Source organism: Callithrix jacchus, chromosome 6 (genome assembly GCF_049354715.1).
Source record: "Callithrix jacchus isolate 240 chromosome 6, calJac240_pri, whole genome shotgun sequence".
NCBI lineage: Eukaryota > Metazoa > Chordata > Mammalia > Primates > Cebidae > Callithrix > Callithrix jacchus.
In genome coordinates this window covers 149,523,793-149,538,677 of record NC_133507.1, presented here as the reverse complement: position 1 = coordinate 149,538,677, position 14,885 = coordinate 149,523,793, and the positions used below count along the sequence as shown (strand labels likewise).

Sequence of the window (14,885 nt, the reverse complement as noted above, 5' to 3'; positions counted from 1 at the left end):
TCCACAAATTAAAAGTATGAACAGATCACCTACCATCGGCTGAAGCAGTTGCAATAAGCTTGCCAGTGTAATCAAAGCAGCTGTCTAGTATTTCATCTTCATGGCCTGTTAAGGTTGCCATACATTTTCCATTTGTAGCATCCCACAGCTACAATTAAAAGAAATAAAAAACAAAAAAAGACTGACTTTCTGTCTAAAATGTGAAGACGGCCAGTGGTCTTCATGACATGCTTATGGCTGGTTAAATAACTGTGCAAAAATCACTTGTGTAGTTCTGGCATGTTCAGTTAGATTACCTTTGATTCATGACCAGAGACCACAGCCAACCAACAAGCAAGGCACACCTTGGTCACAGAGAAAACCAAAGCCAGACATTTAAAATCTGCCACTACATTGAAGAAAGAAAAAATATCTCAATGTATATGCTTTACTGGTTGGTAAAGAGTTGTGCTCTTTTTATAGGAAAGACATCAAATAATTACCAGCTTGATATAAAACTACAATGTAAGAAAATGAAAAGTACATTATAAGATTATAATATATTTGTTATACAATCAAACGATAATTCCATACTATAATCTCTTAGCAACCAATTTTTAAGTGTAGAAACTTAGGGACAAGGAAACACTGTGTTTGAAGCTCTTTGAGGGTCACCCTACTCATTGAAGTTCTATAAACAAACAGTGGGATATTAAATAAAAATAAAATGCCTTCTTACATAAGATATTTAATACACTTGAAGCAATTCGAATTGCTTTACTACATCATAATTCCTTCAAATTTGGAAAATCCAAAACTTGAAATTTAAAAAATTACCAATTATTATTTATAAATTAGTATCTTCATTTTATATCACCTTTGAAATGTGTTAATGTTATAACGGATATCTGACACAGTAAAGAGTATACACACAATATAAAGCAAAGCAAACATATTTATTTAGCTTACCATGCAGGTTTTGTCCATAGAGCCAGTTAATATTAAAGAGCAATCCCAATTGAATAAGGCACTGCTAATCTCAGCACAATGACCAATTAAGGTATGTACCTTCCTACAACACAAAAATAATTAAAACTAGTGAAAGATATGTTACTTCAGTATATGCACATGAATAATGCGCCAAGCCCATCTGTGTAAGCTAATCTAAATTTTGGTTTTTACAAAATAATATATTTGATAAAACAAGTATGATTTACTATTGCTCAAAAAGAAGCTACTAATAATTTCATTTCAACAACAATGTATTTACATTTTAAACTATCAAAATAATGCTACTTAAGGCAACATTTCAAAAACAAGTGGGTAACAAATAGTAAAGGCAGTAAGAAGTATTCTTACACCAGATGAGTGCACCCTTGGTTGTTCAGAAACTATGCATCAAGTAACTGAAAGTCCCTTCTTTCTCTGTCATTTCTTACCCCTGATAATTAGCCCCTCTATTAAATCATAGACATCCAAGAGCGGAGTTTTCCAACACAAATATGCTAATTTAATTAGCATCCTAGCAACTAGGACCAAAAATCATTAGGAAGGAAATTGAAGTTCTTGGACTAAATTAAATTTGAGAAATTAACTAAGAGTTGTATTTATGAATGATATTCATGCCTAACATAATGATAAGTCATTGAAATTTGATTATGTAATCCATGGAATAAATAATAGCTATATAACCAGACTATTGCTAATGTTCTCCTCTTATGTTGCTGTTTGTCATTAGTTGCTCAGAATTCAAAGAATGCACATATTTTGTGAATCAGAAATATCTTTCAAGAATGAATTAACTTACATTTTCAATATGGCCTACTTTTATGGAATCAAAAGCAGAGTTAATTGATATTAGCTTAAACTAATAAATGAAAGGAGGTTTTCTGAACCTCCTGACCCAGATTAAAACAATTCTTAGGAACTCAGAATTACCTTCCCGTACCAGCGTCCCACACTATAACTGTATGATCAAAAGACCCAGTCATGATTCTATCTCCTGAGGTGTTAAATGACAAGGAGACGATTTCCGCAGAATGTCCCTAGAAAAAGAGCAGATATTGTCAGATACACCTGTAGATAATACAATTTCTGCAAGTTTTCAATATCATAGTCTAAAAGGAAATGCTGGAGAAGGATGAGCTCTAGGAAAGGAGGTCAGCAGCTGGCTGGGGTGAGGATGGGGAGTGTCTGCACATGGGCACAGGTTTCTTTTTGGGGGTGATGGAAATGTTTGAAAACTAGGTTTTGGTAATGGCTGCCCAACTCTGTGAGGTTACTAAAAATTAGTGACTTACACACAGCTAGTCCATTTAACTTAATAATGTTGATTAAAAACAAAAGAAAGCTGTTGTGTTTGGGGAAACTAGAGGCCTTCCTTTACATTGTCATGGAAACACTACAGAGCTGCGGACTCCACTGGCTAATAACAGATGGTATGTAAAAGTAAACAGTGTATGAAATAAAACTGATTACTTTTAAAAAGGAAATTATTAGGATAACTTGGCAGGAAATAGATTGATAAATTCCTGCCTTTGGCCTGACTTTCAGCTGGTTACTGTCTAGTGTTAGTGAATCAAACTGTGACACAATGGGAAGAAAGCCCTCTCTACAGAAGCTTCTGAAACTCTGATAAGTGGATGCTGGTTGGCATACGTATATCCCTTGATTCCTTAATTATCTTAGTAAAGTAACATAATTATATTTTGTTTGGTTTTTCATTGTCGTTGGTGGTGGTTGGTTGGTTTTGAGATAGAGTCTCACTCTGTCACCCAGGCTGGAGTACAGTGACACAATCACGGCCCACCACAACCTCTGCCTCCCAGGTTCAAGTGATTCTCCTGCCTCAGCCTCCTGAGTAGCTAGGATTACAGGCACATGCAACAATGCCCAGCTAGTTTTTTATTTGTAGTAGAGACTTCACCATGCTGGTCAGGCTGGTCTCCAACTCCTAAACTTGTGATCCACCAGCCTCGGCCTCCCAAAGTGCTGGGAATACAGGTGTGAGCCACCACACCCGGCCCATAATTATACTTTTAAATAATATGAAGAGTTAGAAAAGTTGATTTATAACATTGATTTCAAAGGACAAAAATGAAATGTGGTTGAATATTAGAATTCTAAGTGTGCAAAACAAATGCACTTTCTGGCACAGACAGGTGTGCCAAACAGGACCCATCACATCAAGTGCGATTAGGCACGTCTGTAAAAGGAGTCATTTTAGTTGAAAGTGCAGCATTAACAGGGACCTTTCCCTGAACATTTGCCTGAAAGAAGAGACAGTAATAATTTTCTAAAAATAGATAAATATACTGGAGGACCTAGCGGTTAGGAAAAAAAACAATAAAAGTTAAAAATAAATAGGAAGAACTGAGAACAGAAAGAATATACTTATATTAATCATGCTAGATACTCAGATTTTAAAAAGAAAAGACATTACTGCTATTTTTAAATGGTGATTTTGTTTTCTTTCTCAGTCCATGTTTTAACTTTTTTAGAAAAAACTTTCTGAGGAAAAGAATCATGTTTTTAAAAATGTATTTATAATTTTGAAAGGACAAGGAAACTGAATTTCCCATTCAGCTGTCCCTACTGATTACAACATAGGGTCACTCTATTTTTGTTGTGGCCACTTGGGCTGGGGTGAGAGGAAGGAGAGGGTGGCAGGTCGCAGGGAGGTGCTGTGTGTGTGGTGGCGACACACAAGAGCACACCCCACCGGCACTCACTCTGTGGGCAGTGCCCTTTGGCCTTTTCTCTTCTAGTCACTTGCCCCTCTGTCATTTCAGACTGTGTGATACAGGAGGGTTCCAAGACCGGCAGGCAGAGGAAAGTGTGCTCACAGTCACTGCTTTAAAGACTCTCTTGGCATGGTTCTCCAGTTCTGCCTCTTCCAAAAGTGCCAGCCTCCCCGGGCTTCCCTTTTAGCCAGAGAGATGGTCACGGGTTCTAAGCTACAGTTTATGTGTTTTGCAGACAGAAGTTAGTCCAAGTAAAAAGCTCTTTGGCTTCCCCAGCACCTCCACCCAAGTCCTTTGGAATAGCCAGCAAACCAGTTGGAACGGTCTTTCACCACTACGGTTTGAAAATCAGTATCTCAACAACAACCAACTTAGAGCTCATTTTGTAACAAAAATACATATAAGAATGAACACAGATAATAGGCTTATTAGCATTACGGACGTACTGTTAAGGTAAGAACTTCCTCCCCATTCTGAATGTTCCACAATTTGGCTGTTGTGTCCATACTTCCAGTTGCCACCAACGTGCTTTGAGGGTTAAATGACAAACACACCTAAATTACATGAAATGGGACAAATTTTAGGAAGATAGATTTCAAAGTTTTAATTATACACAGAAAATCTTCCAGATGCAATTACCTTACTGGATTCAGTTTAATTCTTGGTACAAAACACCACTTGTGTGTGACCTGCTATGCCCAGGCTGAATCCTGCAGAGGTCTCTGCTTCACAAGAGGCTGCTTGTTCTCCCACAGCACCCAGCCTAGGCTTTAGCTTTTTCTCTCTTTGATCCTTAAAGGTCTCTATTATTTTTAAACTACTACTGCATTGCTAAAGTGGATAGCTTCTATTTGTGGATTCTCTTTCGGTATTATCCACTTAGAGAGAGAGTAACTTCAAGGCACAACAAGTGAAATGAGTTAAATATGGAAAGAGTCATTCTACCTAATGAAGGCCGGAAATGGAGGGAAGCGGGTGATCCCCATTAACAGGCCAACACAACTCTGAAATTCACTGAAATCAGATCAGTATTTCCTACTTAAATCTTTGATTAAAACCATTTAAGGCATTACTAATCATTAGGAGCAGCAGCCTGTTTATTTTTTCTTTTTTTTTTTTGAGACGGAGTTTCGCTCTTGTTACCCAGGTTGGAGTGCAATGGATGGATCTCGGCTCACCGCAACCTCCGCCTCCTGGGTTCAGACAATTCTCCTGCCTCAGCCTCCTGAGTAGCTGGGATTACAGGCACGCGCCACCATGCCCAGCTAATTTTTTGTATTTTTAGTAGAGATGGGGTTTCACCATGTTGACCAGGATGGTCTCTATCTCTCGACCTCATGATCCACCCGCCTCGGCCTCCCAAAGTGCTGGGATTACAGGCTTGAGCCACCACGCCCGGCCCTGTTTATTTTTTATTTTATTTTATTTTTTTTTTAATTTTTTATTGGATTTTAGGTTTTGGGGTACATGAGCAGAGCATGCAAGACAGTTGCGTAGGTACACACATGGCAGTGTGCTTTCTTTTCTTCTCCCCTTCACCCACATTTGGCTTTTCTCCCCAGGCTATCCCTCCCCACCTCCCCCTCCCACTGGCCCTCCCCTTTTCCCCCCAATAGACCCCAGTGTTTAGTACTCCCCTTTCTGTGTCCATGTGTTCTCATTTTTCAAGAGCTATCATTTGTTCTTGTGGAATGCCAATTGTTACACTAATTGTTATCAGATATGTCACGGAATTGGCTTAAGGACAAGGGCTTCCCAACAGTGAAAGCTGTTTCGAGTATAAGACAATTCATGCAAATTTGAGCACTAATGATATACAGAGAATCATCAGCCTAAATACTTCACATAGTAGTTTTAAAATTATTTTAAAAGCTGTTTTTATAGCTTAATTGACCCTCATTGAGTCAGTACTCTAAAGAAAAGTCATTGAAAAAGAAAAAGGAAGATTGGCTCTTATATTTATAAATGTGTTATATTAACACGTCTACTTAGTCAATGCAAGATACGATTCTTTATAGAATCTGCAAGATATTAAGTAGAATAATTTTTAAATTGTGTAGGCAACACCATGTAAATACAGGCAGACTAAAAACATGAGGTAGAATTTAAAAATTAATTGTAAAAGTAGACCCACAGCTTTTATAATACAATCCTAAAAAGAAACAGCAACATAAAATGTAATAATAAATTGCTAAATAAATACTCACTATTTCTGCTCTGTGGCCCCTGAAGGTATGGTAACATTGTCCTGTCTCTACACTCCAGAGTTTACAAGTTTTATCAAAGGACCCAGTGGCAATTTTGTCACTAAAATTTAAAAGAAATGTGGATTACTTAAAAAAAGACACATTAGGTAATAAACTGAACTAAGATAAGAGATATTAATTCATGAGTATAAAATGTACTTCATTTCTAAAACTATAAGCAATCTTAAAATCATTTCAGTGGATAATAAAATAAAGGCCTAATTATTGAGTGGTATCAATTTACACATTTAATTTGAAAGGTTTTATATTAGAGTTATAAATATATTTGCTTGGGATTATAAGATTTTTTTTTTTTTTTTGAAACAGAGTTTTGCTCTTGTTACCCAGGCTGGAGTGCAATGGTGCAATCTCGGCTCATCGCAACCTTGGCCTCCTGGGTTCAGGCAATTCTCCTGCCTCAGCCTCCTGAGTAGCTGGGATTACAGGCACGCGCCACCATGCCCAGCTAATTTTTTGTATCTTTAGTACAGACGGGGTTTCACCGTGTTGACCAGGATGGTCTTGATATCTGGACCTTGTGATCCACCTGCCTCGGCCTCCCAAAGTGCTGGGATTACAGTATAACAATTTTTAAAACTAGTTTAATAAATGTGGCAAAAGGTTTAGTTTAGAAAATTACAAATTAAAATCAATAATATATAGTATGAACTGTGTAAACATAGAACAATTCTATTAATAAGTAGACGGAAAAGGATAACACTGAATGTAAAAGAAAAATAAAAAAGATAAATCCCATTAAAAATACAGTTAATGAGGTTTTGAGAATTTAGACAGTGTGTGTCCTCTTAAGGAAATAATGCCTGTATTATTCCAGTTGTAAGAGGGCTTAGAAAGGAAATATAAAGACCTCAGTCACTTTCAACTAAGAGGCTTCTCATATTGAGTGGGGGGAGCGGGGGGCAGGGCTATCATAAACCTGCAACAAGTAAGAGTAGATGACCCTGTTTGGCCTTTGATCTTGGAACTAAAACCCTTTCTTTTATCCCTGGCTTACATCTGTCTTTTATACCAACTCTTCAAGACGAGTTGACATAAATCATTTACAGCACGAGCTCATTTCCAAAAGTGTAACAGATCTCAAGACTGGACACATATATCCTAATGCAGACTAGAAACGCATATTTACCCAGACTAACACTGATGCCCTTGTCCAGGACACTCATATTTCTGTGGTGTTTATGTGGTCTCTCAGACTAAAGCAAAGTGGCACCCTCTCTGTTAGTGTTCCAAGGGCAGCCTGTCCTATAAACACCCACCCACCCAAAGCTTCCAACAGAGTGTCTGACCTGGCTTTCTCCTCTGGCATCCAGCCCTGGGCATTTTACTTCAGCTGCCTATATCTTACAATGTGTGTTCAAGATAAGCTCAAAGCTCTGTGCTTTTTTTTTGAGACAATGTTATTCTGTCTCCCAGGCTTGAATTCAATGTTGCGATCTCAGCTCACTGCAACCTCCCACTACAGACTCCCGAGGAACTGGGACTACAGGCACATAACACCACACTTGGCTAATTTTTTTATTTTTGTAGAGATGGGATCTTACTACGTACATTCTTTATCAGTTCCTTCAATTCAGTTTTTCATCCTCCTGCCCCTCAAAAATGAGTCTTGAGTTGCGATTGTTTCTTGATTAATTTCTATTCTATCACAAACTGTTCTCTACATCCACAGGACACCACATTACAGAAGATACCTCTCATGTCAATGTGTTTGAGAATTACTTTATTGAATCAAGGCTTACTCCTGCCCTAAGGTATAAAGCAGATAAACACTAAACTGGTTTTAAGTTTCTCTCTCTCTCTCTCTCACACACACACACACACACACACACTCCCTCTCATTCTTTGATGACTGTGTTGAACTCATGCTGTGGAAACCCCAATGACCCCAAAATGCAGTGAGAAACACTGCATTCATGCACACATAAATCATCAGACAAGGATAACTATCTAATTGGACAAGGGGGGTTTTATCAGGGGCTCTTGGTAGAATTCAATTGAAGGGCCAAAAAGTATCCCTCTCCTTTCCAACAAGAGAAAACTTCATTCTGAGATGGACACCAAAAAAATCATGTTTGTTAAGTAGAATATTAGAGGATATGACACTGCATTATAGAGAATAATAGCCTTCAAATAGTATTGCAATGAAAATAGGAATTATACCAAAAGAAAAATAGTGTCATTTATAATTTCAATAAAATCTTTCTCTTTTCACAAGCTGATATAAGGTATTATAAAAATTGTCATTCCCTGTAATGTAAAAATGCATAGATCAAAGTTAAATTTTCTGAAACTTAATAATGTTTAATTATTTTAATGTACCAATTTAAGTTTGGTGCCATCAAAATTAATGTGTTTTGAAAGGGTACTACATTTTAAAAAGATACTATGTTGGCAAACTAGATATCAAGTTTTTAAACTATGGTATAAAATATCTATTCTAAGTGTATAAAATTTTTATGTAATTCCTCTATTCTTTCTGCCCCTACCCAGGCAATGAGTGTATTATCCTATCATGAGTGTTCTGTCATATCTGCATCCTAAATGACCTCGTCTCTTGTTTCTTCTCACATTCAAACCCTCTGACCTCTTCTCTCTGCCAGAGCCATCCTTCTATTTAAAACTTTCATTGTTCCACTTTTTATTCCCAAACCCCTGATGGCAACTCAGTCCTACAGAACAATTTAAACTCCACGGAATGCTCTGACCTCACACATTTCTGTTTCTCAACCTGAAATGCTCACTAGAGAGACTGGCCACTGAGTGCCTGATGAATCCCCTCCTTAAAACACTGAGCTGCTGAAGTCTCTTTGCCCCACGTGTCCTCTCCACTGCTTCCCATCTTCCATGCTCCTGGCTTCTGCTTTGGGCTCACCCCATCTCTAAAGACTCTAACCAGGAGAAATCACAGTGATCTCTTTCTCCTCTCAATTGTTAAGTCATTTACTGTTTCGTTCCAGTCATCATAACACTATAGTAAATGAACCATATTTATAGAACTGGCTTCATTTATGGAAAAATTCATGTAACATGTGCAATTATGAAAAAATACACACTTGTCTAAGAAAGGTTTACGGCAATAGATATAAATATATGTCCATTTGCCAATCTTTTCACAAAATGCCACTGTCTTTCTTTGACTATTTGTCAGCTAAGTGGAGTTCATCATCTCTCTTACAGAAATTGTATCAAACCTCAACAATATCTAGTTTTGTTTTCCTGAAAATGAAATGAGAACTTAAAGAACTTAAACATACGTGCAGAAGAATCTGAGTGCAGAATTTTTCTAGATTTTGACAGTGTGCTTTCCAGTTGAACACTGATCTCATCCACAACTTCATTTAGTTGTGAAACAATTTTTCAAAGATTTACCTTATCCATGCTTCCCTAGAAAACAGCAGCTTTCTTTTCACACTCATATTTTATTAGTTTATGTAATATTTAGTTAAATTACAAGTTACATTACACAATTACAACTGAAAGCACAACCAACATAAGCACATTTGTCAACAAATACAACAAACTCTTGACCAGCTTAGAACCTAACCAGTGAGAGAATGCCCATTCCGGTGGGTAGCTTCATTGCGATAGATGTTCAGGTTGCCATGGGAACCAGCAGTGTGTCATGCACGAATAGAAGACACCTGGGAAAACTCCTGAATCAATTGTCTAGAGGTTGGTTTAAAAATACTTCTATTATACTTGGTACTGGTATTTAGCATGTTGCCACACACATTTCTTTCCTACCTGGCAAGACTGTAAATTAACTTCTAAATGAAGGAAACCATGCGGTGTGTGTATGTCACATTCCGCCAGAGGCACCAATCCAGAGCTGTGAACATCAGTAGGAAGTGCCTGTCAGGAAACTCCCAAGGGTTGAGAGTTAAGTCTTGCCTGAGCATGAACTCCAGCTCTCCTCTTTACTATGATGTGATCCTTAGAAGCGTACCTGAATGCAAGCGTAACTTGTATTCTTTCTATTTTTTAAAGACACAGTCTTGCTCTGTTGCCCAGGCTGGAGTGCAATGGTGCGATCTTGGCTCACTGCAACCTCCGCCTCCTGGATTCAAGCAATTCTCCTGCCTCAGCCTCCCGAGTAGCTGGGACTATGGGCATCCACCACCATGCCCAGCTAATTTTTATATTTTCAGTAGAAATGGGGTTTTGCCACATTGGCCAAGCTGGTCTCAAATTCCTGACCTCAAGTGATCCGCCACCTTGACTACCCAAAGTGCTTGGATTACAGGCATGAGCCACCATGCCAAGCCTTGAATCTTGTATTCTGCATGAGGATAGTGATAGCTAACCCAAAGACCCTTTTAAGCATTGAAGGAGGTATTTAAAAGGCTTCCAAAGCACATACCAAGCACTCAATAAATTTTAGTCCTCTTGTATTCTTTCCTTCCTCCCCCAGCAGATAGAGGGATGAATAAATAAATTAATGAAAAAATACGTGAATGGATGAACACACCCATAAGGATTGTTGAATGCTACGGCATAAACCACATTCCTGTGGCCCTCCAGGGTGTTCAGCTCCTCTCCGGATGCAGTGTCCCAGAGCTTGCACGTCCGATCATAGCTTCCTGTGATAAAGCTAACAAGAGGAATATAAACATGTTGCAGGGAAGAATGGCAGTGCGTTAATAAAGACTTCATGTTTTACCCGCAGGATAATAACTCTACTTATTATGTTTTTGTTTGTTTTCTGAGAACGAATCTCTCTCTGTTGCCCAGGTTGAAGTGCAATGACATGATCTTGGCTCACTGCAACCTTTGCCTCCTGGGTTAAAGCAATTCTCCTGCCTCAGCCTCCTGAGTAGCTGGAATTACAGGCACCCACAACCATGCCTAGCTAATTTTTTTTTGTATTTTTAGTAAAGATGGGGTTTCACCAAGTGAGGGAGGCTGGTCTTGAACTCCTGATCTCAGGTGACCCACCCACCTCAGCCTCCTAAAGTGCTGGGGTTACAAGTGTGAGCCACCACACCTGGCCAATTATGCTTTTTACAATGGAAGTCATATGTGCAGAACAAAAAGTTAAATTGAGAACAATGTCTAAATTGTGATATATTCTGTTGATTTTTACAGGCAGGAGCCACCATGCCCAGCCCTAACTTAACTATTGATAATTACATCCGTGATGACCTTATTTACAAATAAATTCACATTCTAAGGTTCTGGGGAATTAGAACTTCAACGTATGAACTTTGGGGGGATGCAATTCAACCCATAAAAACATCATAGCATGTATGTGTATAGTTGCAAATGTGAGTTTACATCTAGCCAAGGGTAGCGGAAGTCTGCGGGAGAAGATAGTAGAAGGAAAATACCTAGGAGAGAACCAAAGGTATCCTGTCTTGCTAACCTTCCTGTTTAGTTAAGTTTTGCTGTTAGACTTTCCTTCACCTTTTAACATTACCACGTGACATTCAGACTGGCTTTTCAATTTTGTGGATCATTTTCTGTGCTGGGGAAATATATTTTTGTTATACTTTTAAAGCAATATTTTGATTTCAGAGATATTTTAAAAGAAAATATCTTTCCTAATTGAATATTGAAGGGATGATTAAGATGCTGCTGTTTCACATTATACTCCACTAACTACTCCTATGGCAGAATAGCTATGTTAAAGGATCCATTGATTCGTTTTTTAAACAAAATATAAGCTAGGGCACACCTGTAATCCGAGCCATTTGGGAGGCCAAGGCTGGTGGGTCACAAGGTCAGGAGTTCAAGACCCACCTGGCCAACATTGTAAAACCCTATCTCTACTAAAAATACAAAAAAAAGTATTTTTTTTTGTAGGTGGGCATGGTGGTGGGCACCTGTAATCCCAGCTACTCAGGTGGCTGAGGCAGGAGAATTGCTTGAACCTGGGAGGCAGAGGTTGCAGTGAGTGGAGATTGCGCCATTGCACTCCAGCCCGGGCAACAAAAGCGAAACTCTGTCTCAAAAAAAAAAAAAAAAAAAATAGTTAAGTTAGGATGAGATCATGCCACAGTAGGGTGGGCCCTAATTCAATGCATCCCTATAAGAACGGGTCCTATGGTTAGAGACACACACAGGGAAAACCATGTGAAGATGAAAGCAGAGCTCAGGGTAATGCTTCTCCACACCAAAGATTGCCAGCAAACCACCAGAAGCTATAAGAGCTGTGGAACAGCTTCTTTCCCACAAGCCTCAGAAGGAACTGACCCTGATGACATCTTGACCTCTGACTTCTAACCTCCACAACTGTGGCACAATAAGTGTTGGTTGTGGAAGCCACTCAGTTTGCACTTTATCATGGAAGCCTTAACAAACTACTACAGACATGTTTATTTTATGTCTGTAGGTCAAGATGCGGCTTCTACCTCATCTCTCCTACCTAGCACGTCAGCTCCCAAGCTGATCGCAGCCATGCTCTCAACATAGACTTGAAGCTGCTATTCACCATACCCCAAATCACTGACCTACATGGATGCCTGCTCTGAATAGACTGATCACAATCAATCAAGTTAGAGATGAGACCACCCTGCCTGACTCATTCCTGAGCTGAGTTATTCAGCAGCTATATTTGCTGAGAACCCAATATACCTCCCGTTTACTGTACACAAACATGACTTTAAAAAATTCAGATTAGAATAGTCAAAGAAAGGGCTTATATTTCTCCTCAATATTCAAGAGGGTACTGAAATCAGAAAAATGAATATATTATGTACTTAGCTAACTGGAATCTTCAAAAAATGAACCCAGAAACTTGTTTAGCTTTTCATTGCTAAAAATTAGACATAAAAAGAGAATCTTACCATGAGCCCGATTTGTTAAGTGCAACATTAGTCAGTGGCAATATATGTGCTCTGAGAACCTTCAGTGAAAGAAAACACCATTTTTTAGACTCAAACCAAATTAAGTTTAATTTGTTAGTTACAACTTCAAACCAATGAAGACATTCAATTTTGTCTTAATTATACCTCAGAAATGGCAATATCTGATTTACCTTTAAGACAGACAGTGCTATATGGTATCTTACTGATACCACTAAATATTACAAATTAGTGCTATGTGGTATCTTATTGATAGCAATAATTTGTCACATTTTCTTTACATACGCATATGGTTTGTATATATGTATTAACTGTGTATATAGGAAATACACTAAATATGTTTCGGCAAAGATTTGATAATGTATTATTCTTTATGAATCCTTTAAAGTCAGACTATGTCTTATTTATCTTTCAATTACTACAACATCTAACATACAGTGAATGTTTAATGAATATTTACTGAATGCATATACATAAATTGGACAGTCTATTAATAGCGATTGGCTATGCTAGGATAATCCGGGTTATGTCTGGGTGCCAAAATGTCACTATTAATGGCATCTACTTTCACTATAAAAAATGTTCCCTTTGGAGAATAAATTATGAGACACACCAGTTACAGAGCTGATATTTGAAATTAAACAGTGCCACCTGCTGGACAAAGAAATGCTACAAGACTACAACCTCATCCTCTTCTAGAAAGGAATGCCTGGATATTTTGTTATCAGGTGAGTATATAACTAATAATTATATTTTATTATCGTAATTATATTTAAATAATAAAAGATAAAAGCTGTGTAATATGAAGTAATACTAGGATAATTATAATGGAAAATTAAAAGCTTTTCTAGAAGTGCTAAATATTTGCTATATTTTAATTTAATAATCAAAAAACCTATTTAAAAAGCATATTTACATCACATTGAAATTATATAATCCATAAAAATAAATAATGTACTGAAATATTATTTAGTTCACATTGAAGCAGAAAATATGAAATGTTTAGGGAATGAAAAATATTTTTAGAGAAAGAGAAATTAACAAAACATCAATCATGTCACTGAAATTCATTTATCTGATTTTTTTTAATGCATTACCTTAAAAAGATAGAATGTGTGGTTGCTGTGCTGGCCAAGTTTCTCTTGTAACCTCTGTATCAAAAGTTTCACTTGCTCTGTTCGTGAAGCTGTGATTAGAGGTTCTGCCTGCTGGATTTCTTCCACTAAAGCACTGACATCCGTACTGAAATTCACCCAAAATAAAAGTTTCCTTTATTTTATGTCAGAATTTACATATACCTTTATTACATGAAGAACTGATTGCATTGCTTCATGAAGCACATTTGTAAAATGTTAAAAACATCATTATCTTTCCCAAGAGATATCTCGGGGGAGATGTAGGGGTGGGAATCACACAAATCAGTAAATAGCATGATTGCAGGAAAGCAAGAAATCTGGAATTTCTAAAACACATTTTTCCATAGCTAAGGCTTGTTTTGTGGAGGGTGTGCCAAAAGTCTAATATTCTCACCTACTGCTGTCGTTTGAGTATTTGCATCCCCTCTAAAATTCATGCTGAAACGTGTTCACCAATGTAACAGCGTTAACAGGTGGGGCCTGAATACGTAATTAAGTCACAATGATGGAGCCCTCGTGAATGGGATCAGATGCCCCGATCAGACGGCCTGACAAAGAATGTTCAGCCCTTTTGCCCTTCTGCCCTCTGCCATGTGAAGACACAGCATCAAGGCGCCATCTTGGAAGCAGAGTGAAGCCCTCACCAGACACCAAACCTGTGGGGGCCCTGATCTTGGATTTCCCAGTCACAACTGTGAGAAATAAATAACCTTCTCTCAGGTATTTTTTGTTATAGCAGCACAAAACGAATGAAGACACCTAGGAAGGCCTAGTCCGTACTAGTTCTGAACATGAGCTATTTTTCTTTTTTTTCCTGTTTCTTTTGAATGAACATGTATTGAATGTTCCCAGCATCATATTTTTCACTTTACATATGTTCTCTTATTTAATCCTGTAACAATCTGCTAACGTAATGCTTTTATCATAATTATTTTAGAGATGAAGAAACTGAGGTTC

The 14,885-nt window shown here is 37.8% G+C and overlaps 1 protein-coding gene across 17 annotated transcripts in view; it reads right to left on the bottom strand.

The window, feature by feature from the left end:
- Positions 1-14,885, bottom strand: part of DAW1 (dynein assembly factor with WD repeats 1) — a 52,103-nt gene that overhangs the window by 20,019 nt on the left and 17,199 nt on the right. For 12 of the 17 annotated variants that reach the window (XM_078328753.1, XM_078328747.1, XM_078328748.1 and 9 more), the window contains 8 exons: positions 13,890-14,034; positions 12,775-12,833; positions 10,458-10,580; positions 5,930-6,029; positions 4,169-4,276; positions 1,918-2,024; positions 949-1,051; positions 34-148 (listed from right to left, as the gene is read on the bottom strand). In XM_078328753.1, the coding sequence (XP_078184879.1) occupies positions 34-148; positions 949-1,051; positions 1,918-2,024; positions 4,169-4,276; positions 5,930-6,029; positions 10,458-10,580; positions 12,775-12,833; positions 13,890-14,034 (860 nt within the window). The remainder of the gene's footprint in view (positions 1-33; positions 149-948; positions 1,052-1,917; positions 2,025-4,168; positions 4,277-5,929; positions 6,030-10,457; positions 10,581-12,774; positions 12,834-13,889; positions 14,035-14,885) is intronic. The other 5 variants (XM_078328746.1, XM_078328752.1, XM_078328751.1 and 2 more) reach the window with 2 other exon arrangements.